The sequence below is a fragment of the Zootoca vivipara genome, chromosome 5 (genome assembly GCF_965207765.1).
Source record: "Zootoca vivipara chromosome 5, rZooViv2.hap1.1, whole genome shotgun sequence".
Lineage (NCBI taxonomy): Eukaryota > Metazoa > Chordata > Lepidosauria > Squamata > Lacertidae > Zootoca > Zootoca vivipara.
The window spans coordinates 12,566,367-12,594,037 of record NC_142588.1 but is presented as its reverse complement, the minus strand read 5'-3'; the positions used below and the strand labels follow the sequence as shown (position 1 = coordinate 12,594,037).

General features: G+C 43.5%; 1 protein-coding gene and 1 long non-coding RNA gene across 5 annotated transcripts in view; one reads left to right on the top strand and one right to left on the bottom strand.

Moving 5' to 3' along the window:
• The window catches only part of LOC148685566 (uncharacterized), a 4,912-nt gene extending 3,137 nt beyond the window's left edge, over positions 1-1,775 (top strand). For both annotated transcript variants that reach the window (XR_015949969.1, XR_015949970.1), the window contains exon 3: positions 1,200-1,775. This is a non-coding gene — a long non-coding RNA (uncharacterized LOC148685566). The remainder of the gene's footprint in view (positions 1-1,199) is intronic.
• On the bottom strand, positions 789-27,671 carry LOC118096344 (neurotrypsin). 3 transcript variants are annotated; one of them, XM_088669476.1, is made up of 16 exons: positions 27,027-27,671; positions 26,760-26,949; positions 24,495-24,540; positions 21,525-21,761; positions 20,934-21,057; positions 19,222-19,394; positions 18,481-18,628; positions 18,178-18,356; positions 16,738-16,882; positions 14,985-15,187; positions 13,107-13,248; positions 11,334-11,536; positions 10,059-10,137; positions 5,652-5,774; positions 5,002-5,282; positions 789-3,577 (listed from the first exon to the last, which is right to left on the bottom strand). In XM_088669476.1, exons 2-16 carry the CDS (start codon positions 26,847-26,849, stop codon positions 3,267-3,269), a joined length of 2,484 nt encoding a protein of 827 aa, XP_088525602.1. In that variant the 5' UTR covers positions 26,850-26,949; positions 27,027-27,671; the 3' UTR covers positions 789-3,266. The 3 variants fall into 3 exon arrangements, with proteins under 3 accessions (XP_088525602.1, XP_060131051.2, XP_034993942.3); XM_060275068.2 differs by having other exon boundaries at positions 26,760-27,671; XM_035138051.3 differs by having other exon boundaries at positions 16,738-16,879; positions 26,760-27,670.

Genomic DNA, 27,671 nt, shown 5'->3' with positions numbered 1-27,671 from the left:
AATTGAATAAAAGGGGACGGTTTGTGGATGATGTAAGCAAACAGTGCTATGTGGTTTTGCACTAGCTAAAATTTTAATCGAAAGATACATTACTGTACCATTATAATGAACATATGTGCTAGTTTCTGAAAAATGGTGATGCCAACAACAGACACCCAATGATGAGAGTGAGAGAAGTAGTCTTCTTCCACTTGAGAGGTGCTTTGCATATGAGACTTGAGAGAAACTTTATTTTCATTTCCCTTTATAAATCCAATGATAAAAATACAAATCTTACATTTATTAGAATATAAGAGCGGAAGTTCAGTTAAAAGTTTCTTCTGGCTTTCTGTTTTTGGGCCACATGAAAGTTAAAATTTAAGTCCAGAGTCATCTTCTCTCTGGTCAGTTCCATGACCAACCTTTCTTAGGGCACAATCGTTTGGGGGTATCTAGAAATTTTACCTCTTTGTCATAACTGGAACCCTGCATTTACCCTGTCAACTGTGCACCTGGGGAATGTGCATAGAGGAAATAGATCCTGCCTTCCAAAAGGATGGGTGTGGACATCTGACACGCATTTGAAAGCCTTTCCATTGATTAGGCAAGACAGCCACATTTTCTAGTTCAGAAAGCTCTGAAATAAATAAAAAACCAATAAGGATCCCAGTTTAACTAGGCCTATAATAGACATCTTACCATGATTTTATAATGCATGCTACTAATTCTGAGTTGTGGTGAAAAGTTCCATGACAATGCTGCCCAGGGTAGATTTCCTTTGAATGAGAAAGAACTAGAGACATACACTCTTCTTCTTTTTTTGTAATATTTATTTTATTTACAAATATACAAGTAAACGTAAGTGGAGTCAAAAAGGCAATCCAAGAAGGCAGCAAATGTACTTCCCCATATCTGTTCTGCAGAGAGCTACCCCTAGGAGCCAACTCAAATCCTTCTCTTTGTCTCTTCCAAAACCGCCACATCCACCACTCCCACTTTACCAGGCTCAGAAGAAACTCAGTCAAACTCAGTCAAACTCTGTTAATCAATGGCACAAATTTATATCTGAAACTTGAACCACGATGGGTTCCTGACCAATAAAATAAAAAAGGCACAATAAAACAACCAATAAAATAAATAATAACAACAAAACAGCAGAACGGTAAAACCATATATTAAACCCAGAGCAAGGTAAAATCCAGATTATTTTCTTAAAACAGTATCTTAAAAGGGAAGAGCACAGAAAGAAGAAACGCCATGGTACACTTGCATCAGCACAACTGGACACCTTCATCCGCCCCAGCTGCAACAAAATGTGTCTCTCCTGTATCAGTCTCTACAGCCACAGCAGGCACTATAATTCTCCAACAGTTTTGATGTCATCCCCAAAGGTATACTCCTCCATTGTCTCCCAAGACGCCAACAATACAAACAGATCTTTAAAAGCCCTGGACATATAAAAAGTTGGCACCCCACAAGCCTGGAGTGGGGGTATTTCAAAGATGAATGCTGCTGTGGACAGGCTCTTTCTCTGCTCATCGCCTGCCTTGTTTCTGACGTCGGGCTCAGGGCGGCTACTGAGGAAGATCTCAACATTCAGGCAGTTCACAAGAGCTCACGTCAGCTGACCATTCTGGGCTATGAACCAACAGGCTGCCTCACAAAGCAGTAGTTAGCCAGCAATGTAACACACAACACACAAACGCAAGCATAAATCTGTGGTAATTTGCATAACTGTTCATCTAATGTGTAAAAAAAAAACAATTTAAGAAGACACAGGTTAAAGTTTCCAGGTAGTATATATTTCAGAACTCATCATCCTATGGGGCTGACCAGCTGGAGTGTACATATGTTATAAAAGAAACAAGGGAATAAAATGAATATGCCACATTTCGTTTCATTCATTTCAGTTAAAATGGCACAAACACTTTAAAGTACTATGTTTTCTGCTGTCTCAAGGTTTTGTTTCTCTGTCCAGCCACACTAGCTTGGTACATTTGTTCATGATCACAAATCACAAACTTCTGCCTGTCTTCCAAAGCTGCAATATATTTCAAATGCTACTCTCCAAAAACTGTTCTCTTGATATATGTAACATCTGATATGTTATGGTGTTAAGGAGATATGTAGAAAAATGTTAAACATGGAGGGAGAGGAGAAGTCAGACATATCTCCCAATCAGCACCCTAAAACTTTCTCACTGACCTGAGGGGGAAAACTGAAAATATGGAAAGGTGGAGTCTGTGAGAGAAGCAGAAGTTCTGTGGAAAAAATAATTCCCCTGACCACCCAGGAGAGCAATGTGAGACTAAAAGCACAATAGCTCAGTTCAGACATCATGCCAAATCATGGTTTTCATTAAACATATTCTAATGTTTGCAACTTCCAAGCATACAAAAGGCAAGTCACTCACTGCAAGCTCCTTATCCATTTTTGTTTTCTCAGAGCAATCCGTTCCTACATTCCCTTCTCTTCCTGTTGCTCAGCAGCCCCTAAACTAGAGGTTGCTAACCTGTGACCCTACAGTTATTGTTATAGACTCCAGCTGCCATCTGCTCCAGCCAGCGTGGCCAACAACATCTGGAGGGAGCCCAACAACATCTGGAGGGCCATAGGTTAGCCATTTCTGCTCTAGATGAGTCTAGAGACAGAGTGGTGTCCATAAAATCAAGCATTGCACCAACCCAAGGTTGGCATAAACCATGGCTTGCAATTCCACTTCCAGCAACAGTTTATAATTCTGTGTTGTCAGCGAATTGCAAACCATTATTTGGCATGATACCTGAACTGAGTCAATATCACCCTTTATATCTGCCTAAAAAGAGAGATTGAGAGGGTGAGTGTAAACAGAAGAAAGCAGGTAGCTGAAACCATACAGGTGAACAACACAGAGTAATCTAGGGTAGCAAGAGAAGCAGTTTGTGTGAATGGACACACCATAAGAAATATTCCATCTAGCAGCACCATGGAATATGATCAAGCCCATTCTCCCCTGTGCCCTGAAGAAGTGTGGCAGCTCTTTTGGAAAGAGTGGTATTGCCACCACTTGTTATTTCAATAAACAGAACTTTGTATGAATACATCAGCCACAAGGATGTTAAATTTTCATTCACTGTCTCCTATCAGTAGCATAAAATCTTTTCTTGCTGCCCGCTTGAAATGAACCTTGTTTAGGTACCAGCAAAAAACAGACACCAAACCAGAGACAAAATGAAGACATTCTTCTAAACCACTGCCCAAATACTGCTGAGTAAAACAACACAAATCCATCTTTGGATTGAATGGTCTTATATCAATTTGGTCACCTTCTTGATCCAGGGCACAAATTTGCTGACTTTTGTGTAAACACCAGGAGAGTCTTTTCGCCCACACCCATATCCCCAGGAAGTGATCCCTAGAATTACCCAGTGTCCACCTGACCTTTGACACATTAGCGGCCCCCCACTATCTCCCTGACAGCTGTCCACCCGGTTATCTTCAGAAATGTTTCCAGCGCACAGCATACGATTAGTGAACTTCTTTCCATAACGGGATTTGCACACTCTTCTTGGGAGTAGGGGCACCAAGCCCTGGAGTAACGTCCTTGAGTATGACCTCCCTGAAACAATAATAGGTTATATATCTAGTACAGCTCAGATAACCAAAAATCCTACCCACCAAACACAACTATTGTTCTCTTGCACAATTTTGATTAGGTTAACATGGGGGGGAAATCCTTCCCTAGGCCAGGATGATATTTTAATGCAATGTGAAGAGGATTTTGATGTGATCTTCTTATACAGTCATACCTTGGATCCTGAACGCCTTGCAGCTTGAATGTTTTGGCTCCCAAATGCTGCAAACCCGGAAGTGAGTGTTCCAGTTTGCGGACATTCTTTGGAAGCCGAACATCCGATCTGACGGGACTTCCTCGGCTTCCGACTGAGTGCAGGAAGCCGTGCCTTGGTTGCAGAACATTTTCGAAGTCGAACGGACTTCCAGAACGGATTGTGTTCGACAACCAAGGTAGGACTGTAATGTGTTGGGATCCCGTGGTTTTTGGTCTTTTGATGGTGCAGAGGAGTGGGTTTAAATAAAAAGTTGGCAAAATGCTGGACATGTTTACAGGACAGGTTACACAAAGGTTAACTGTAACTAGCACCATGTGTCTAGGCATACATTAATTCTGTGAAGTTAACTGCCCAAATCCTTGTACAGCAGAGTGATCTTGCAGTGGTTGCTGGAGCACTGCTTCCCACCTGCTGCTGATCACAGGAAAAGAATCAGGGTGATCTGGGGACATGCAGACTGAGATCTGGGAATAATCCATGTGTATTATGTGATCATCTGCAGAGTTCTATAACACCAGGGTAGCTGACCGCCTATTCAGTAGTGCCTATCTGGGATTATCCCTCTTAAACCTTGCAACTATGAAAATATAAACAGAGACCTGCATAAATTTGTGGGCGCATTTCCTGTGCACTGCCTTTCCTGTGCCTATTCGTCCTTCATACACTCCCAACATCTTCCCAAGCACTTAGCAAATACACACAGTATTTACACATGTAGTTCACATACCGCTATGATACAGACACACCGCAGTCATACACTCAGTCTAATCAGCACATTTGATGGCATTGCCTGTCCCTCTATTTCCCAACAATGGCATATGGGTGCATCTGTTCCCAGGCCTTATGCGCTGGCAGTTTTTAAAGCTTCCAAAAAACTGGAAGGTTTGCGAATATCTGAATAAATGCCCTATCAGATGAGCAGGGAGGGTATTAAATTAACTGCCAAAGTTCTCAACCAATGGCTAGTGCGGACTGTGTTTACCTCTGTCTTTTTCTTTAGCAGAATTTAAAATGAATTTAGCAAAAAGACTGTTTTTCCTGCAAATCAGCTTGTTCTGCGCTTGAATTTGATGCTGAATTTGTCTCTATATAGTGAGCTCCCTAAAAGATTATCGAAAGCTGGGTAGAACAGACATCCCAAATCTTACTATCTCTTTCCATGTGAAAAATCCTGACACAATCTGCAACTTACCTGTATCTCCCCAGCCAGATATGATGCAGGCCTGTCTATCTATAGAAGACTTCTCCTTCCTCTCAGGAAGGCAGACAGGAAGGACATGGTGGCTGAAGGAAAGACAGTTGCCACTTTTGCCCCGAATTCTGACTAAAGCAATGTCATTGTCGTTGCTGCTAGACTGGTAGTTCCTATGAAGGACAATCTTCTCCACCGGCAGTTCCCTCTCGAACTCGTCCCTCACACCAGTATGGTGGTCTCCCACACGCAGCAGGTAGCGCCGTACATCTACTCCAAACCTAGCCGCGAGAGAATGATCAGTCAGCCCATTATTCATCCATAGAGATGACTCCCCTTTTTCTCCTTTTCTTGTTCAGCGTTGAAATTTAGATTGCAGTCTCCCTGGGCACAGACCCAGCTTTTCTGTTCACGATATTCTGCAAGGCATCATGTTAACTGATGGCACTAATGTGAATACACAAGATCACTATCTCAAGACTCCCACTCTCTCGTGTTCACAAAAGGTGGCCAATCGTGGGCTCTTTTTACTTAGGCAGGTATTTTAAGTGAGGGCCATAGGTTGACGGTTTTGAGTTGGGGACAGAATGGCAATCGTGCTTTGCACTTCGGCACTTTAAGGACTCTTTTATTTGCAAACAGCCTGTTACCTTTTGAAGCAATGTGCTGCTGTCAGGACCCAGCAGTTGCTGATAAGAGTCGCTCCGCACAGCAGACGAGCATCTCTGTGAAACCCCTTTAGTCGTAGCGAGACCTGCCAAGGCCAGCCTCCTCTGAAAGAGAAATGGGAGGCAATATGAAAAATACAGAGGTAGACGAAATAAAGAAGGAAGGGTCATGTGAAGGATGCTCCATGCTTCATTAATTTGCATTTTTTTCTTAAAGAAACTCTGTTAACTAGTGGCACAACCTTCTAGAGTAAAGTGAGTATCACCAGCATAAATATCATGACTGCTAGCAGCCCTGAAATGAGCTCATTGGTGTTTCGTGCTGTACAGATACAGACAGCAAGAGGTCATCACTAAGGGTATTCAACTGAGGGCTCGCGAATAAGGCAATAAGAGGATGCGAAGAGAATGCACCTGCTTAGGTCCTGCCATAGCACTGGCAGAGGGGACTGGGGGCAGGACAGCCAAGGCAGTTTCATTTTTTTAAAAAAAATTAAATAAACTTTATTAATGTTAAAACACAAAATACATCCAGGATAGATCAACCACCATCATACACATTGTATTAACACATATCACACAATTATCTAACATGAACAAATTATAAAACACAATAATAGTTTTAAAACTAAAAATTTCTTATCCTTGTAATTCAAATCGAATCAAATAGCTAATACATCTCTCCATTATGATACTTCCACTTATCTGCACCTCGGTCATCACCTATTCTTTTTCTACTGCTTCTATCAATGTTCTGCGTTTTCTATGTTTTCAATTTTATTATTCCATATTTCTTATTTTCACTTTCTTATTTTCAGTGCCCATCATTAGAAATGAATCCAAGATTTTATTGTGGGGCATTGTTGTTTCATATAATTACTGAATTTTCCCCAATTTTGTTCAAATTTTTGTTTGTTACCTCCTCTTATTATATTGGTTAATCTTGCTAAATCTAAAAATCCAAATAATTTTTCTTGCCATTCATTCAACTTCGGTACCTCTTCCTTTTTCCAGTATGCCGCTATCAATATGCGTGCCGCTGCTGCGGCATACATAATTATTATTTGATCTTGTTTTTGGATTTCTTTGTCTACTATCCCCAGTAGGAGTTTTTCCGGTTTCTTCTTCAAATTAACTTTAACTATTTTTTTAGTTTCCTCAACAATTATATTCCAAAGTGGTTTAATTTTATCACACTGCCACCACATGTGTAAAAACGTTCCTATTTGCTTTTGGCACCTCCAGCACATGTTACTTTTTGTTTTATATAGTTTTTTTATCTTAACCGGTGTCATGTACCACCTGCGGAACATTTTGACCATGTTTTCTTTAATATTTTCCCATGCTGTAAACTTCCAGGAGTTTTCCCACAGTTCTTCCCACTGATCAACTTGGATTGTCTTCCCCAAGTCCACTGCCCATTTTATCATAGTTTCTTTGTCAAATATAAAAAAGGTCTTTGTCAAAGGTCAAAGCCAAGGCAGTTTCAGTACCGAATCTGGATCAAAATGGATCTAGATAAAGGAATCTAAGAAAGCCTAGAGGTATGTAAGCACCTTGCCCCCAAATCCAACCTGATGACACTTGGAAAAATAATCAGAGTTCAGAGACCATTGCTTTCAGAGTGGTTTCAAAACTGCCTCCTTTCATAACAAGGCATTAAACACCTACTGGGCTCAGTAAGCCATCCCTCCTCTTCCCAGTCTTATGAGCCAAGAGGCGCACAGAGCAAGCAAATAGGCAATATATCACATTCCTACAAGCAACTTTTCTGTTGTAACCTCGGGCCTCAGTAATGAAATTCATTCAATAAATTATGGCTGGAGTCTGCCCAAAGCATCCAAATCATGATGGATTCGGATGCCAGCATATATATATATATTTAATTCTCAAAACACACCGCAAAAAGGATGTGACACTTATGGCTCCTTAAAACCAGCCTCTAGGTCTACTGTACATAAAGAAAGCCCCAAACCACTCAGAGTAACTCCACTGGGTGGCACTGCATAAATGCAATACTGGCAGGAAAGGGTTTATGTTTTTGTCATCACCATCATTGACACAGTACAGGCTCAAATGCAAGATCTCACTTGTATTTTTTTTAATTTGGCTTGAGTTTCCCATCACTTGCATTTGAACCATCTTCCTGTCATTGTCCCAAGCTCCCAGGTATAACATTGCTGAATAGACTCTACTCAGTGGGAAAGGACACGAAGGAGCAATTACCGGTACCTAGGTTGGCCAAGTATTTTCTTGCCTAAGTCATCTTATTTCCAAGAAGAGAGTACCATTCAGTTCCAAAGAAGTATCTACATGATACTATTTCTTACAGTACGATTCTATGCATATTTACATAGAAGTAAGTTCCACTGAATTCAGTTCCATTTACTCTCTAGTAAGGGTGCTTGTAATTGCAGCTGGGCAGTGCAGTCGTATGGTATTGCTACACCAGTGGCTGCAAACAGTGGCACGTTGGCATAATGTAGCCACAATCTTAAGCAACAAAGTAGACAACAAGATAAAACTTGCTTTAAAGGAGAGTCCACATAGAAACACTAGCAGACATTCCCTCGGTGTCCTTAGCAATTCTGATGCCACCCACAGACCACTGCGTTGTCGTGCATCCCTGCTGTCACATTAGCCATGCATGAAAGGAGCCGATCAATGCACAGCAATGCCCAAACGACCCAATGACATCACCCTACACACCATGCATACAAAGCACAATGCGCCAGCAACCACAAACGCAACCCCAGTGCAGACAGCTGTGCCACAGCAAGCAGGAGCCCAGATAGACACATCTGAGGCATAGCGTCATGGCCAAACAGATGGAACTCAGGATGGACAAATAGTCCCAACCAGAACATTTCCTGGCACTTACATATGTCAGAATGCCTGTGAGCGTGCACAGATCTTTTAACCAATCATGGTGCAAGTCTTTTGGTGAGGAAGAGGTTTAATCTCCCTAGGTGAAAGAAGGGAGAGGGTGTCTGTGTTGCTCCAGGCAGGGAGACAATGAGTGGTTATTGTTTTTCCTGCTGCTACTGGGTTGTTTTCATTTAGTGGACCCATTTCTCTATACTGTACATGATTACTGGTTAGTTATTTGTTAGTTCAGCACTGGAGTTTTTGATTGATGCGAGAACTCAGTGGAAGGCGTGTAGGGAAATTGTTGTCTGTTTAGTTTTTTCAGCAAAGGATGAATACAGGCGTATTAGGCAGGGTTACGTTCCCAGGTAGCGCATGTATACATCAAATCGCTTCTAGGGAGGAACAACATCTAAAAAGACGAACTCTGCCCAAGATCCGCCCAACTACAATCGCTCCCTCCAAACCTCCTTTCTCAAACCCCAACTCTTCACAGGCCTCAAAGGTCAGTGCAAAGGCTCCTGGGATTGCAGTAGCAAAGACTCCTAGGACTGCTAGCTGTTTTCCTGTGCTTTACATGCTGTTTTTACAGTTTTTCTGCTCTTTTGGGGTCGTTTTTGCTCCTTTTGTGCCTTTTTGCAGTTTAAATCACTTATACATTATTTCAAAAACTTATGTTGTGTGGTATGGCTTAATTTTTAAATAAAATGTATATGGAGTAAATATTGTCTGGAAATCATACTTGGGCCCTCTTACATAGAAGTTTTTTCCATGTCCACAGATGTGCAGAGAACAATAAGTAGCCCAGCAACTGACTTGTACTTCACATCTGGTGGGGGGGGGGTTTACAGTCCTCCAATGCACCCGAAGCAGCAGAGGCTAGCTCAGGGAGTACACAGTGCAGGGTCAGGTGACATGGTCCTCTGCAAAGTGCCACCTTACTCTGCCTAATGGTAAAGCCGGCCCTGCATATGTCCCATCCTGAAGACAGCAGAAGTGAGCAATACAAAAGGGCACCTGCCTAACAATCAAGACAGAGCTGGATCAACTACAGGCTTTATTGAACAGCACTAGGAGTGAGCAAGCATAGAATTCCAAATGAGGCCTGCCTAGTTAACTGCATTTTCACCAGCAATTTTCAAAAGACTGAAACAAAGCACAAAACCCGCTCTTCAGTTTGCTCAACTATCAGGAATCTCGGCCTTTGACCAAATGATTATGCATGGTTAGAAGGGATTAGAAATAATCCTAAACGCTACTTGGGAGCAGTGTTAATCTTTTGCTCTGGGTAATCCATGCAAACCTCATGAGGAACTATGAAAGGTCAAATACACCCAGATTAATCCATTTTTCTATCATGCAACAGAACAACTGGGCTAGGAATATAAGAGGCTGCCTTATACCAGCTCAGATCGTTGGTTCATATAGCACAATATTGCATTCCCCATCTAGCAACATCCTTATTATTATTATTATTATTATTATTATTATTATTATTATTACAAGTTGCAAGTGAGGTACCTGAGAGATTTGTTTCCACCAATTATCCTTTTTTTGCGGTGGTGAAGCAAGCGCCGTCCACACATGCCGAATATCGAACCTGCCAATAAAGCCAAAGTGATTTAAACACATAGCCTCACATCATAGCCCTTCAACACAATCTGCCGGTACTCCGTTAATGAACATTTTGCCCTTGTGTAAAGATTTTGAAAAGATAATACCACTTTAATTAAAAGACAACTTTCCCTTCTCTTGCACCCCGAACTAGCATGAAAATTTCAATAGATTAAAAGTAGGGGGAATGCTTATAAGTCAGGTCAATACAGAAAACTAAAAATGAAAACAAGAAGAGTCTGGCGAAGCATTTCCCCACCCATAAAAACAAAGCACCGGAGAAAATAATTGTTTCGGACAAAACGAAACATGCATGCTGAGCATACTTTTTGGAAATCCGATCTAAAAATTAGTTGCAGCCATAGGCAGGCATAAAGGTCATGGACACTTACGGTGTTGAGAAACTTGATGTTGTAGTTGGAGGCAGTATCAGCCTTAAGTTGACAAAAACCCTTAAAACTTCTTAAAACATTAACAAATGTATCATGGCATAATCTTCCTTTTAAGGACATACTTTTTATAGCAAATTTTGGTGGCGGTGGTGACAATGCTAGGTTGCAGCACCATGGTTGGCAGAGGGAAGTACCATGGTTGGGAGTGGGAAGCCTTATTCTGGGGCCTTACCAAGAAGTCAACAAGCTATTGCCAGCGGTGGGTTCTGAAACAGGGAGTGTCAGGGAGCGTTAGGACTGATCTGTCCATTGGGTAATTCACACACTGCGAAACAATTAAGTGGGATTGAGGAAGGATGGGGTTTTAGGAATCTGGCATAGGGGCCTGCTTTGGAGGCAGGGACTAGGGGCCTGAATAAAAGGCTACAAAGAGTATGGATGTCACAAATAACCCTGTTCATCGGGGTTAACTTGCTGCATATTGTCATTCGTGTGTTTGTGTGTGGGGTGTGGGTGTGTGTGTTTTAGGGGGTGAGATCGGGGCCAAGGGTCATTGAGAGTTTGTTGGGGCGTTTTTCACCCTTTCTTCCCATGTTGTTTGTCTGGGGGGGGGGAATACCTCCCACAACTAGCTATTTGCCTTTGGGGTTGCCATTTGCTGTAATGCAAAGCTGCTCTTTGTCTAATGAAAGCCATGATTCTCTAGATTCTAAAACGTCATGCTAAAGTCTACACACAACCATAACTATTGAAAACGGAGAGAGAAGGGTATGGTTAATATGCCACACACCTGCATTTGTGTTTGCCTGGTTCTCCTCCTCCTCTATGTAGTCACAGATCACTCCAACATCTTTCCAACAGCTGTGAATGTTGCTCTCGTGGGTGACGCAGTCCCCCAGGCTGTGCTCAGTGCCTCTGCACTCCACCTTGTCTAGATGGATGGGTGCGTGTCCTTCAGCAAGGTAAGCCATGGTCTGGGCTTTTGCAGTACCACTGCAAGGAGGGAATCAGTTGAATGGAACATCATGGAAGACAAGCTTCTGCGCTTAGACAAGCCCCTCTGAAAATCTATCCCCATCAGATTATGGACTCCCTGGCCCCCTAACAATCCAGGTCAGAGTATGTCACCCACTGGTAGGTGTAGCAGTGATTTTAGATTGATGCTGGCAAACCGCATCAGATAAAAGCTAGCTATCAAAACCCTCAGCTATCAACACAACGTACAGTGCTGGCAAACCTTCCTGTACGTCAGTATGCACAAACACGCATCCACAAGTTGGGTCAGGGGGACATTAGAGGGCAGCAGGTCACTACTGGGCTGGCCAGAGTTGGGAGGATCCTGATGGAACCGGTTAGAGCAGGTTAGAACAGGGGAGGCTGGTCCAAGCCTGAAGGGTCAGACCCAGGTTAGGAAGAAGACAATGGGAAAATGGCAGAGTGGTGGAAAAACCCCAAGGATCACAAGATTGAGAGGAGGGGGATGTTTAAGGAGTAGGCATGTGACAGGGCGAGGTCTGAGGAGTATGTGAGGACCAGGCACTTCCTCTATGGCGGAGTTTTGGGGTGTTGGCAGGATGTGACCTATGCAAGGACACCACCTCTTTTGGAGTTGACCACTTGTCATTGGATGAAGGATGCACCTCTAGTTAATCGTTGACAGTTCTGAAACTTTACAATAAAAGGGGGTGCCTGCTTTCATTCTGGGCGACCTTCCGGATCCACATTCTGTCTCCCGCTGTGTTCTTTATCCCGTGCTCCCCACAGGTAGGAAGCAAACCGCCCCAAACCAAAACTCAAGGAAAGACTCCCTCGGAGCAGGGAGACCATAAGCAATGCATTCCAAACACAAATACTTCAACACACCAAGGTACCATTAAGATCAGGCCATTTCAAGGACATGGACAGCTAATTAAACAACCTATGTCCTTTTAAAGTGGGGAGGGGAGTATTATTTAGTTTGTTACTATGTTGTGTATGTTTGTGTAAATTGCTGCAAATTGCTGTAAATAGCCCTGTGATCCTTGGATGAAGGGCAGGATATAAATTTAATTCAAAAATAAACAAAATAACCAGTGGCCCTACAAATGTTGTTGGATCCAGCTCTCCTAAGCCCCAGTTGACAGAGCCAATGACTAAGGGACGCCTGGAGTTTTTCAGTCCAACAACATTTGGAGAGCTGCAGGTTCCCCATGCCTGCATTGATCAGTCCTGTCCTCACATAGCCAGAGAGGAATCAGCACAAATAAGCTGCAAGAAAGAGCGCTTTACCAATACAGACAAACGGCACAGAATCCACAAACTGCATTTGCAGATTAAACCAAAGCTGTTTCCATTGCAAAATGGAGAGGACTTGAAAAGACCCCTTGAGGAATGAGGGGACAGAGCTCACTTGAAAGTCCCAAGAGGCAAAAGAGGGGTATGAATAAGCACCTGTGGATTTTTTGGGGAGTGGGCATAGCAAGCCTTACCCTTCTAAAAGCTTCATCGGGCAAAACTAGCCATTGACCATGGACTTTGAATATTCTACCCTCCAACCTTAAACAATACATTGTAAATCAATTACCTGTAACCCAGCTGCCTGCAAACTACAGCTGCATCTCTATCTGTCCAGCCATGGTCACAGACACTGCCCCACTGTCCATTCAAGAAAACTTTGACACGCCCCTCTTTGGTGCCGTTCCCATCCACCAGCCGCACAGGGATCCCTGCATGTTAAAAAGGGCACCATTTAGAACACACTAAAGAAAGAACACAACAACTGAATAGCGCAATATAGTAGAGCTGTTGTTGTTTATTATAATTTATTGAACTTATTAGTCCCTTTTTAAGTAAAAGTAACTTGAAGTGACTTATCAAAAGGCAACCCATACATTGAAACCAACATAAAATGAAGAGTTCGTCCACACTTCTGCTTGTCCCATTTCTAGAAAGCATGGGTCCAAGCGGTTTCCCCCTTTCCCTGCTCCTTTTCCAGGGAAAACCTGCTCTTTAGCTTTGGATCAGAGTAAGTGGTGGAACTAACACACCACACCCAGAGTTAGTATGGAGGCAAGCTCTTCTTGTAAATAAGATCGGCTTAATTAAAAAGGGGGAGGGGAGGGAAAGACAGACAGAAAGAAAGAACGTCTTTGGGAACCAAGAAGCTCCATTTGTTGTGGAACTTAAATAACCTGGCCTGAAATTAAGGAAGAGAAATAGATAAAATGAAGGAGAAGGAAACAATACACAGGTCACATCCATGCCGTTCATTTAAAGCACATGGCTTCCTCAAAGAATCCTGGGAGCTGTAATTTGTTAAGGGTGCTGGGAGTTGTAGCTCTATGAGGAATAAACTATAGTGCCAAGGATTCTTGGAAGGAAGCCATGGCATGAAGTGGTGTAAGAGCACTTTAAACGTATGCTGCAGATGTGATCACACTTGATTAGAAAAGGCTAACTGGCATCCATTCTTCTGAAGTACAGTCATACCTTGGAAGTCGAACGGAATCAGTTCCGGAAGTCCGTTGGACTTCCAAAACGTTCGGAAACCAAAGCACAGCTTCAGATGCAGCCACGGAAGCCTCGTCAGATGTTCTGCTTCCAAAGAATATTCACAAACCGGAACACTCACTTCCGGGTTTGCAGCATTTGGGAGCCAAAATGTCTGAGTACCAAGGTGTTCGGGATCCAAGGTATGACTGTACTAATTCCCTCCTCAGCTCATTTGTCTTATGGGATTAAACTAGACCCTGATGTTGGGAAAGATTGAGGGCACAAGGAGAAGGGGACGACAGAGGATGCGATGGTTGGACAGTGTTCTCAAAGCTACCAACGTGAGTCTGACCAAACTGCGGGAGGCAGTGGAAGACAGGAGTGCCTGGCGTGCTCTGGTGCATGGGGTCATGAAGTGTCAGACACGACTAAATGAGTAAACAACCACAACAAAAGGGAAGCTAACAGCAAGGACAGCTCCAGATACATTCTCTAGGAGCGAAACAAGATGCGACGCTTTCATTTGTCCTGTTCACATGTGGGATGGAGTGGGTGAGTGTGCACCTAATTCTTAACATCGAAATGAGGACGTGAAAGAAAGAAACCGAGTCTTGCCACTCGCCATATTACCTCCCTCCTGTTCTCTCACTTTCCTCACAGACCAGCTGCGATTAGAGCCAGTATCCAATAAAAGTACCTCTAGCAATGGAGAGGAGGCTTCAGTGTCCCCCGCGTGCGTATCCCTTTTAATAAAAATTAAATCCTGCCCCTCTTTGATGTGTGAACAAGGCAGATGCATGCACAAACCCCTATCATGTCCACTTGGCCTGAAGTAAATGGATAAAAGAAGGCCAAGTACTTTAGGCTCTACAGCCCAGAATCCAAATGGATTTCCCAGCGAGGGAATGTTCTGCACAAACTTGCATCAGCACCAAGCTCTCACTGCCTTGGAGAATCCATAGCTAGTTACCTGTAGCCTCTTCAGTGATCCTGTTGCTATCGGGGGAGCAGTGGACACCCACGTCCTCTTCGTGTGAGCAGTCATGCTGCCCCCAGTTGCTATGAGGGCAGTCAAATAGCGACAGCTCACTGCCTGTGCAAGCCACATCATCCAGTAAGATGAAGCCTTGTCCAGAAGCAAATTCCCCCTCTGCTGCTAGCTGTGCAGGGCCACTGGAGGAAGCAAGCAAAGATGTTGATAACAGATCTTTTCCTCAAGAGATTCCTGTGCAGAGCATCCGTCTTAACCAGCAAGGGCTCAATATCCCTTTGAACCCATCAATGCAAAGGAAGGTCCTGTAGATATACTTTCTTACGGGGCCCTGCAGATACATGTGCATATACTTGACAGTGTACCTAGGAAGCACTGGAAGGCAGCTACAAAAGCTGAGGCTGCGGAACACTCTTGGGCTGTGGCATTGTTTGGAGGGCTTGTTGTGGGTAGGGGTTGCTGTTGGGTTTTGTACCTTTATTATAGATCTTGTTGTGATTTATGTGGAAATTGGTGGTGTATTTTTTATGTTTTATTTATTGTTTATGACTACTTTTTATGTTGCAGTTACTGTACATATTTTTTTCATGTTGTAAACAACCTTGCACATGGGTAGGCAAACTAAGGCCCGGGGGCTGGATCCGATCCAATCGCCTTCTAAATCCATGTTTTTACATGAGTAGAATGTGTCCTTTTATTTAAAATGCATCTCTGGGTTATTTGTGGGGCCTGCCTGGTGTTTTCACTTGAGTAGAATGTGTGCTTTTATTTAAAAATGCATCTCTGGGTCATTTGTGGGGCATAGGAATTCATTCTTCTTCTTTTTTCAAAATATAGTCCAGCCCCTCACAAGGTCTGAGGGACAGTGGACTAGCCCCCCGCTGAAAAGGTTTGCTGACCCCGACCTTGAGCATGGCTTGAACAGTGCAAAGGTGACGTACAATTATGTATGTATGTATGTATGTATGTATGTATGTATGTATGTATGTGTAGGAATAAATAATTGCCCCGTTTCTCATTTAACTCTAACAAAACAGTGTTTTTCACGAGGACTAAAGGCATGATCCTTTGGTATTCTTAGCTTTCACTTCTCTCATTTTTCTCTGTTTCACCCTCACAGCTAAAATCTGGATTCTATGCCCTGTATGTATACAGACTTGCCTTTTTTGCTTATGTTACTCTGGGTATGTTGGTGGTATTAGAATAATAGCAAAAACCCTAATATTAATCATAAATAGGATTGTGCACATTTTGTAAAAAAAATAAATTGTGAGCTATTGTTTCTTTTGGAGACTTAACATATTTAAACTTTTGTATAAAACAGAAAATCTGCACCACTTCCACAATCTTCAAGATGTTCCCTTCTTACTGAGGGCAATCCACAAAAGTAGCATCAGGAGTTGTGTGTTGCTCTCCAATTGTGAAGTCAGTTTTTATATGCAAGGTTTTGTCTTGATTCAGATACGGCAACTAGCCATAGTTGAGGAAGATTAACTATGGTTTGTTGCAGTGACTAAAATGACAAACCCTGGCTTCTTGCCAGCTAGCAAGCCAGAATCAGAAACTGTGGTTTGAGGTGAGTTTGCAAACCATGGGCTATGCTAACTAGTTTGTCATAATTGACCCACACAGCTGGCTAATCTAAAAGCCCTTTGAAAAATAAAATAAACACACACACACACACACACACACACACACACACACACACAATATTATTTAGACTTGCATTTACCTGAAGCCAAGCTGTCTGCAAGCCACCTGGGCATTAATACCTGTCCAGCCGTCATCACAGACGCATCCCCAGCTTCCATTGTGGTATACCTCCACCCTTCCTTCATTCGGTTTGTGGCCTCCTGCCAGTCGAATAGTACCTTCTGCTAGCATGAGAGAGAGGAGGATAGGCAAGTGATTAAGCAGGAAGATTCCTTCCCTCCCATCCTATGATCCTGAATACTACACACAGTCCAAGAGGTGAACACTCCCGATTATCTTCCAGAAGTGTCTCTTGGCAATAAATCTTTCGAGAGGGACAGCTTAGATGCCCTATAGCAGGCACCCCCAAACTCGGCCCTCCAGCTGTTTTGGGACTACAATTCCCATCATCCCTGACCACTGGGCCTGTTAGCTAGGGATGATGGGAGTTGTAGTCCCAAAACATCTGGAAGGCCGAGTTTGGGGGGTGCCTGCCCTATAGCCTTCTGCTGTAGAGCAAAGCCAGGAGGTCCTGATTACTCCAAACCATGACAATGGCTTTATATTAAAACATAGCAGCTACAATGTCAAGCCCAAGTCAAATACTTTTAAATGCTGTTTATTTTAATGAGACCAAGTTAAGCTTGTGTTTCATGCACGCACTTAAATGAATGAAAATTAAATGCACAAATATAATATGATAATAAATAAGTGGGGAAACACCAACAATGTGCTGCCTCAGATGTTTGTTCCCCCCCCCCCCCGCATTTGAAGAGAGAAGTCAGCACTGAAATCAAATCTCAGAATCTCCACTTTATTCGTTTTCATATTATCATGTTTTTAACCTCTCTAGCTGCACCAAAGAGGCTGGAAGTATTTAATTTATTATCTATACATCTGAAGATTGTGGGGCGGTTTACAATATAAAAACACAACAATACAAAGCATAATAACGAACAAAAACAATACCCCCCACATATTATTTCATTTATGTTTCCCCTAAAGGCTTGAGCCAGAAACTGGCAAGGAGGTAACAAGGCTGCATTCATTACATCCTCCAACTTCAATCTTCTTATAGCAGCTTTCCATTGCTCCCCCTCTGTGTTTAGCACAGAAGCTCCTGTGTATATACTTCTATAAGGAATCATGGAATAGTGAAGGGAGCAAACTGCAGCATTTGGGGACAGGAAACCCCTTCCTGAGCTGAACCACTTTAGACTGCAGGTGGGAGCTTATCTAAAAACAAAGTCATCACCCTAAAAAATAAAGAGATTACTGCACATAGAAAACAGGGAGGAGGCTAGGCTTGTCTCCTTCGTTTACTAGTTTTATACGCACAGAGAATCTGGGAGTCCCAACCAGCACTCAGAAGTGGTACAATGCAGCCAGAGATTTGCCATCTGAATGAGAAAAAGGGTTCATGAGGGTCTGCCTCCAACAAGCCGCATGTTCTCTGCAGAAGTGTCAGAGGCACCCGTACCTGCAAAGGGGTCACAGATTACGCCTGCATCTTCAATGTGGTCACAGTTGTGTTCTTCCCAGCTACTTTTCTTGCACTGGTCCAATGAAAGCTCGTTGCCTGAGCACTCCACGTCATCCAGCAGGATTGGGCCCAAGCCCTGTCCAAATTGAGCCCAAGACACGGCCTTTGGGGATCCACTTGGAGGGAGACAAACATTGCACAAGGTAAGGACCCACAGTTACTTCATCATCACACAAGAAATGTGATCCAGCTTTGCGTCCATAAATGTCCCCACATAAAGTAGAGGCATTGACAGATTACCTGAAGCCCAGCTGTCTGCAAATCACCTCAGCATCTTTGTCATCCCACTGGTCGTCACAAATGGTGCCCCAAAGGCCACCATGATAGACTTCCACTCGACCCTCAAAGCTCTTTTTGCCCCCCACCAGACGAAGCGGAGATCCTACACCTACTCTTCAGGAAGGGAGAGACAAAAATAAGAAAGAAAGAACATGGAAAGTAAAATAAAAACTGACTTCTCGTAGCAAAGGACAACAGTCATTTAGCAATAACAATAAAACCTTTTGTTTTTGTTTTTTGTTCAACGAACCCCTCGTTGCTTCAGGGGTTATACTCCTAATATTTCTACTCCTGTAACAGGAGTTACAGGAGAAAGGGGGGGGCCATAATCAGAGCAAACAAGAATATTCCTCAAGAAACTAAAGGATCTATAGGGATTGGGGTGAGCATCGAGTGTACATGGTTTCAAACACCAGCAATGGGAGTGCACAGCATCAACCTACTGTTGGTTCTAGTACAGTATATGGAATCTGCAGGTTTTCATAACGCTTCAAAATCTTCTTTGACGATAGACAACAGTTGGGTAATGAAATATGGAAGTTGTGTTCGCGTGTGCATCCTGGGCAAAAATACCTGTGTTGTGCCTTTTTCAGCACCGTTAAGAATGGTTTGTTGCTTGCCATTTTGCTAAAAGGGCTGGAATGGTATTTTGGGTGTGCTTATACTTTTAGTAAACAAAATTAAATTAATTCTCTGGCTTACCTTGCGGTGGGGCACATTTGGCCACAGCATTTCCGTGCTTGCAGGTTCTGAACATCTCTTGGTAGCTACATTGCAACAACATCTTCTCATCCCCACGGCAGTTTGTGGACTGTAGGTGGAAGGGTATTGGACCCAAACCAGAATAACTCTCCCTTTGGGCTGTGCCAATTTCGCTAAGCCAGAAAGTAGAGCATGCAATAAGTCCAATGGAGATTAAAAGTCATAGTAGTAATAATAACAACAAAATACCATAACACTGTACTGGTGCTCTTTTAACATTGGCTCCCAGTACATTTCCGAGCACAATTCAAAGTGTTGGTGCTGACCTTTAAAGCCCTAAATGGCCTCGGCCCAGTATACCTGAAGGAGCGTCTCCACCCCCATCATTCTGCCCAGACACCGAGGTCCAGTGCCGAGGGTCTTCTGGCGGTTCCCTCGCTGCGAGAAGCCAAGTTACAGGGAAGCAGGCAGAGGGCCTTCTTGGTAGTGGCACCCACCCTGTGGAACGCCCTCTCACCAGATGTCAAACAGAAAAACAATTACCAGACTTTTAGAAGACATCTGGAGGCAGCCCTGCTTAGGGAAGCTTTTAATGTTTAATAGATTGTTGTATTTTAATATTCTGTTGGAAGCCGCCCATTGTGCATGGAAAGGGGGTTGCTGATTTGGGTGCTGGTGTGTATGTACAAATTAAGTCCCATTTTTAGATACAACATTTTCTTCTTACATACTATAAACAATCCAGTTTTTACTTCATTGTTGACTTAAGAATAAGTTGCAAAAGCTCCCATAAGGAACTGAACTGCATTGTTACAGAAGAGGTGAGATATGCATAAGCAAGAGTGTCAGAGGATCATTCAGTTGCTCCAGCCCAACTGGGAAAAGTGCTACAAGTTTTATTTAAATGAAGACTACCTAAGCCCACATATGTTATTCCACTCTAGGGAGGCAGAAGCTCTCTCTCCATTTGTGATTGGTTTGCCATACTTGCCCTACTCCTTGGTGGCCCCTTATCCTTGGTGCAAATTCGAACTGAGGTCAGCTTTTCCTCACATTGGGGTTGCGGGAATTTTATATATTTAGCCTGCCTTTGTCTCTTTGTCTATTTAGGAATGAGTAAAATGTTATGCATGTTTTCAATAATATTGTTATGAGGTTTTTTTTGGGGGGAGGCAGGGAGGAAGTAGACTGTATGCAGAGACCCTTCTAACCTCTGGATCCAGCAAGTGTTAAAATATCAGCCAGGCTAGCTTCCTGTTTGAGGTGGTCACCTGGGTGACAGGCCATTAAGGGAAACAAAGGGAAGGAGCTCTGTGTGAGATGGCAACCTCAACTCATGGTTAGTTAGAAGGATGAAGACATAGTTAGAGCTGAGTTGCAGTGATGTGACCTAGAAGTAAAGCAGCAAGCTGGAAAGAAAGTCAGAGCAATGTTTTAGAGCTTGATTGATTGATTTCTGTCTGAGTCCAAGGCTGTGGCTATGGGAGAAACAAGACCTTTTGGGGGTATTAATGCCATGAACCTCTCCATCACAGGCTCAGGGTTGATATATGTGCAAATGAACCATATATCATAAAGAAACCACAGTCTCCACTGTGCCTGATTCCAAAAGGAAACAGAGATTGGGGTGGCATGTAAGAATATCAAGGGAATTATGGTCTCCAGCATCTAGCATAAGAAAGAGGTGCTGCCTCCCCATGAGACATCCCTACCTGAGTCCCAGCTGTCTGCAGACCACACTGGCATCCCAGTCTGTCCAGTGATCCCCACAGATAGTGCCCCATAGCCCACTGAAGTACAACTCCACCCTGCCACTCTGAACCAGTCGCACGGCACCTGTATCAAAACAGAGAGAAGCCAAAGACAATTGCACCAAATCTTTGAAAAGGCTGAGCAACTTTTAAGGGCAATCTCCCCACACCAAAACACACACACAACAAGGCAAGTCAAGCAAGATCCTGAATCATTTTCGAGTTTGGGGCTCCATCTTCAGAGCCGCTCCAGCCATGAAAACAGGTTCCTAGAGAAAGACACCCAGGGTTGCAGCAGAAAGAAGGGAGACAGTTCCTAGATTCTTAGGAATCAAAGTATTATCACCTTGGCAACAGCCGAGACCACCCTCCTCCTCTTTTTCCTATTGCTTCAACCTCATCTTTTCTTCTTTTGCAGCCACTGACTTTCAGGTCTTTTGAGTTCTTCAATGGGAGGTGAGCAGTTCCTTCCACCTTGCAAGCATTCCTAGCACATAATGTTGCAGTCATCTCTTTAGAAGAGTCAGTGGCAGTGACACACTTGGTACTCACCTTGGCTGCAGTCACAGTTGGCCCAGCCTACGGCTCCAGAGGCAAGTTGGTAGAAGCACCAAGGCGTGGCGCCACCTTCTGGATTCCTGCAGTAGTTGTGGTTCCCTAAGCCCCGGTTTGGATACTGGTGAACGTAATCAGGAAAGTCCAACCAGTTTAAGCACGCCGACCCAGACAATGTCACAGATAGCGAGCCGTTGTAATATCCTAAGGGCTCCAACTCACATGCACCAGATACTGGAAGCAGAAGAGAAAAAGAAAAACTTGGTTTAAGTTGCCTCTAGGAACAACTTAGGCAGAAGTGCCAGAAGCAAGTTATTATCTTTCAGTTTGTTCCTCATCTGCAGCTAGGGCTGAGCTGAAAACGCCCATTCTTTCTGTGGCCTGAAAAATGCAGTGACATTTCAGCCATTTGTGGGGTGGAGGGGAGGCACCTGGTTGGCCACTTTGAGAACAGGATGCTGGACTAGATGGGCCATTGGCCTGATCCAGCACTCTCTTCTTATATTCTTTGGCAGTGCTGGATTATTCAGTTGGCGGACTCAGCATGGACTCAGGGTACCAGCAAAGCAGAGGCACAAAAAAGAGTATGCTTTTGAAATAATTTGACATTTGATATATATATATATATTTAAAAAGTGTCAAAGTAGTCATCTAGAAAAATTTGAAACGAGCTACTTTAATTTATGCATACATGTGCCATTTCAAAAAAATAAAAGTTTATTTTACTGTTTAGTATTGATTTTGTGGTGAATGGCACATGGGGAGGCACCATAAACTTTGAAGTGTTTAGAACATCAAGAAATTGGGGAGGCTCGCTTAATCAAAGACTTGTAGGATTGGAAGGGAGCCAAAGGATAATCCATTCACACACACCCCCTAGGAACCACAGGTAAAGAATCCCTGGCAGATGGCCACCCAACCTTTGCTTAGAAACCTCCAAGGAAGAAGAGTCCACCACCTTTCAAGGGAGTTCGCCCCACTGTTGGACAGCTCTTCCTGCCAGAAAGGTCCCCTAATGTTGGAATCTGGTTTTTCACAATTTGAATCCATTGGTTTGGGTCCTACCCTCTGGAGCAGCTGAAAAGAAGCTTGCTCCCTCTTCCACATGGCAGCCCTTCAGATATTTGAAGATGGCTATCATATCACATTTCAGCCTTCTCTTCTGCAGGCTAAACATACCCAACTCCCTCAACTGTTTCCGCGTAAGGCCTATATAAACTACCTAAACAAGACACAATTGAAAATAATAATTTCAGAGGTAAATATTCTCTTCCATTGTATGGAAATTTGACAACAGGACAGCAAAAATGGATTCCACATGCCCCAATGGTGGCCAGGAAACTGATACCTGATGAATTGGAAGACTAGAGATACGATTCCCCGTAATCAATGGCTTGACAACATTGGCAGCATATGAACTTACGGACACAGACTTTCTTTGGATAAATACAATGATATTTGGAATGAGTTTACACAGAATGTATTAGGTTATTGACAATTATGTGGGCATTAGGATAAAAAGAATATACACATGTATATATTAATGAACAGGTAATGTGACAGTGTTTTTTCTTTTCTTTTTTCCTTACTCCCTTTTTTCTTTCTCTCTCTCTTTTTTTTACTCTATCTTTTTAGAAATAAAATTATGCAAATTATTATTATTTTTTATAAAACCCTGTTCGTCGTAAGTCTTGATTTCCAGACACATTATCATCATGGTCGCCCTCCTCTGCCCATGTGATGGCAGCTGTTTCTCTTGCTCCCTTTCTGTTTTTTGGAAGTGGCATTCCTCTATTAGCACTCTCACCATCGCCCCTTCGAAGTGCCTCACTATGTTATGATCATGACATAGCATCATCCTAGAAGCATTGCTAGGGCCTGGGAATGGCAGCCCACCGTGGACAGTAGCACGGTCCAAGCATTGTTCCAGAGGCATGTTTGGGGAGGAAACAGTGCCCCACCCCGGCCAGAGCCCGAACAATGCCTATAGAATGGCATTACATCATGATGTAGCATCATTCCAATTGAGGCTTTGTGGGGAACAAGGAAGCAGCCTGCTCAGAAGTGGTGGGGGGGAAGCAGCTGCTGTGGCTTTCTCCCCAGTAAACCCCTCACCATCGCTCCCAACTATGTTCCTTCATGTTTCCCGTCTCTTTAAATCCACCCACTTATCCACCCCTTTTCACAGTAAGGGTTCCATTGGGAACTTTCAGGTCAGTGTTCTCTGTTGAGCCTGTGCCCACTATTCTATGGGTGGGTTGTAGAAAAGGGAAAGGGAAACTGGTCCAAGCTTTGCACCATGAAAAGCTAAACTGTCTGGCCTGCATAAATTTTGTAAATGTATGCATATTTTATATAACGTTTGCATAATGCAAGGCAACGGTGCCTTGCCTTCTGGAACTCTTGCTAAGCCTTCCACTCCGGTTTGTGGCTGTATCGGAGAAGTCCAAGCCTGAGAGCTTCTTCCCTTCCTGCCTGGGAACAGAAGTAGTTCTGCTCATTAGGTAACGCTGCCACAGCTCATCTGACCTTGAGATAGGAGTGGATTCTCGGGGCTATGGGGGATTAGTATTTGAGGGAGCACACACCTCTTCCTTGTTCCATTCTCCCATCCTGAAGTCTTTCCACAAAGTTCAAGGAAGGAAGAATCTTTTAAATCTCATGGTACACACACACTCTCTCTATCCAGCAAGCCAATCCCCCCTCTCACACACACACATTTCCCTTTTTATTAACCAGCGAACACCCTCAACATGCTGTAGGCCTGGCTGAGACATTTCCATTTAATTCCCCCCACCCTTATTTGAATTTGCAAACTAATATATTTTGTCCCCTTGGTATTGCTTTGCTTCCAAATTGATCAGCATGGGACCACACAGATTTGGTTGCAGAAATAATGTTGATAAGGACAAAGACGAAATTAGAGGGAATAACAATACCTAAATTAATTTTCTGCTGTATTCTTACCTGTGTTCTGCAAATTATTCTGATTGAGCTGGGATCCCAAGAAAGCCTGCAAGGGGGGCGGGGAGGGGGAGGAATAGCAAACATGCAGAGATGATTATCCCATAAAATAAACATAGATTTTTGTCCCTAATGCTGTGAAGCCCATTAACAGCACAGTGGAAACATGCGTGCATTCCCAGGGTCGCCTGCCTCCCTCCTTGCTGTCATTCGTTTGCACTTTCATACATTTGCACTTCTGCCTAGGAGCAACTAGATGAATAATTGCTGGGCTGCAGGGGCTTTGCTCTTGGGCTGCTAAAAGGTTGCTCATCCATACTTGGAGTTTATGTAAGTGCTCTGGGAGCAGGGGGAAGTGGTGGAGAGAGGCTGCAGATGGCAGCTGAAAGAGTAATTGTTGTACCTACCACAGAGTAATGAATGGTCCACATTGGTACTTGTTTCCGTAATTTAGGCAAGTTTCTCTCTCCATTGTTTTTGGAGAAAACAGGTCACCAAAGAGGGCACCTCCCTGTTGCCCTGATCTCCCTGCATTGACCGGGCAGAATACTAAATGCTTCTAAGAAGCTTTCCCTTCCACTAAATCAAGAAGGACCTGCTAGAATCATTCTCAGAAGTGCAGAATACAACCCTCCTCTCCAGCCCAATATTGTGTCGTGCCTGGGCTGGTGTGCAAAGCAGCAGAAAGGAAATCAAATTCAAAAAGGCCTGAATTTTAGCTGCAAAGAATGCACTCCTGATTATACCTTAGCAGACATGGCTTGAGCTTTCTAGCACCTGACATCAAATGACATTAAGCATGGGGAAGGTGGACTTGATTCTTCCAAAATGGCCTGTTGGGCTGAAGGTTCCCTACACATGTTCTAGAGAATATGGAGAGACCCTTAAGTATAATCATTCAGGAAAATCACACTAACAAAATTTTAATGGGACATCCATGTCCCCACATAAAGTAGAGGCATTGACAGATTACCTGAAGCCGAGCTAGAGCTAGAGGAGCTAGAGCTAGAGGAGCTAGGGCTAGGGCTAGGGCTAGGGCTAGGGCTAGGGCTAGGGCTCCCACTACCCTGGGGATGGACAGGACTGTTTCTGATTCTTCAGGTGAGGAAATGATCTATGCTGCTGGGGAATTGCTGTGAGACCAGTGAGAATCTGGCTAACTGGGTAAGGAGGAGACATGTATCTGATTCAAGAAGACTTTGGGATAGTGCAATGGCATCTCATTTGAAGAAGAGAGATTTCATTTTACTTCTGTCCTTTCTTCATGACCAAGGTTGATTGATTCAGCATTTATTTGATACTGAAGAACAAACCAAAAGCACCAAGCTCTCTCTTTCCCACACACAAACCTGAAAGGACACCCTTCATAGCTTTGAAGGCCACGGTTGCTTGAAATTACATTGCTTGTTTCATCTCCATATGTTCGATTTAATGGCTGCTGGTGCAACTCAGTAGCTTGCAAAGCTTTAAAATGTTCTATGACTACCATCTACTGGACAAAGAACTGTTCACAGTTCCAGACTCTATATACTTAACACACACAAACACAATACCACCTGTCCCAATTTCCCCTATTTCATAAAGTACCATTTCCATTGTACATAAACAGCAGCAAAGAGAAAAGGATCTCTCCAAACTGAATGAATGGACAACAGGGAAAATGAGAACCAAGGTACCGTATGTTAACTTTTCAGTGTTCAAAATTCCAGCATGAATGAAGATGCTACAACTCAGACTGTTGGGGAGCAACACCCTCCTTTGCTATTTTACACACACACACACACACACACACACACACAGCATTGTAAAAATACTGACAGAGGAGTTAGATACCTTTAACCATTCTAGCACCCACCTAATACTTTCAGTTTCTGAGTCCAGACCACACACCCATTTATCATAAAACAATCAACCAGCATTGGAAGAGCAAATCTCTAATGCGGCATTTGGAACATGGGAAATACATGCAGTCAACAGAAGAAGAAGAAGAAGAAGAAGAAGAAGAAGAAGAAGAAGAAGAAGAAGAAGAAGAAGAAGAAGAAGAGGGGGGGGGAATAACACTGGTGTAAAATACCGTGATTCCCTTAAATTTGGCTATATTCTCATGACGAGAAAGGAAATTCTGAATACAACTCTTCCCTAACCGCAGCACTTGCCACACCTTTCGCAAACCTGCCTGCGCAGCCCAGATTGCATTTTCACAGCCACATTTCCATCACAACATTTAGCAGCCAAGAGACTTAATTCTAAGTATATGAAATCTCCTACCTTCACAGAGCCAAGACAGGGGAGCAAATGCAGCAGCGGGAACACTTGGAGCAGCACCATCCTTCCACAAACAGTGAGCTGGTTTTTCATGTTTCACATTTTCCCTCTACTGCTGAGCTGATCATCTGGCCTCCTGCTCCTCCTCTGCCTCCCCTTCAGTTTCACAGGGGCTTGGAGGCTCCTGTCATCTCTGTGCAAGGAAGAGAGCAAAGGGGTGGGGAAGATGGAACAACACCAGCCTGGGGTGCTTGCTTTTCTCTGCCTCACCTTCCTCTTTCTCCCTTCTCTTTTCCTTCTCCAAACCAAGGGAATACCATGTGATCCAGAAGTTCTGAACCAGCTTTGCAAATAACAAGGGGCAAGTGTAGACGAGCAGAAAGCAGCCTTCAGGTTTCCAGGCTGCACTCTCTCTCTCTCTCTCATACCTCCCCCTCTCCTTGGCTTTCTCCCAATCCATTCCCTCCCCTTTTTCTTGCTGTCAAAGCTTTTTCTTTGGCACAGTTTATACACATCTCTTTCTGGTTCCAGCCTCCTCCCTTCCAACCTGGATCAATCCACCAGGGGTCTCCTTTTCTCTCCTCCTGAAAACATCCTTTTCATTTTCTTACCATTATTGTGGCTGTGGACACCACTGTACCTTAAAGACACACACATTCAAAGCAAATTCCTGCCGCCAAACAATCCTGGGAACCGTAGTTTGTTCAGGGTGCTGGGAATTATATCTCTGTTAGGGGTAAAGTACAATTCCCAGGGTATCTGGAAGGTGCTAACTCATAGCTATCCACTGGAAGAACAACAAGTGGACCCAAATCCTCTGCTTGAATTTGCAAGTGATTCAAAGGAATCTGGACTTTATCCTTCCAGCTTAATCAACTACTTGAAGTTGCCCTGGACCATATTCTTCTCACCTTC

What these genes read in the sequence shown, in the direction of transcription:
- LOC118096344 (XM_060275068.2), bottom strand. Translation starts at nt 26,849, where the DNA reads ATGAAAAACCAGCTCACTGTTTGTGGAAGGATGGTGCTGCTCCAAGTG. An exon ending in CAACTGTGACTGCAGCCAAG is followed by an intron (nt 21,058 to 21,524) that starts GTGAGTACCAAG and finishes GTTTTGATACAG; the next exon opens with GTGCCGTGCGACTGGTTCAG. An exon ending in TGCAGACAGCTGGGCTTCAG is followed by an intron (nt 18,357 to 18,480) that starts GTAATCTGTCAA and finishes TCTCCCTCCAAG; the next exon opens with TGGATCCCCAAAGGCCGTGT.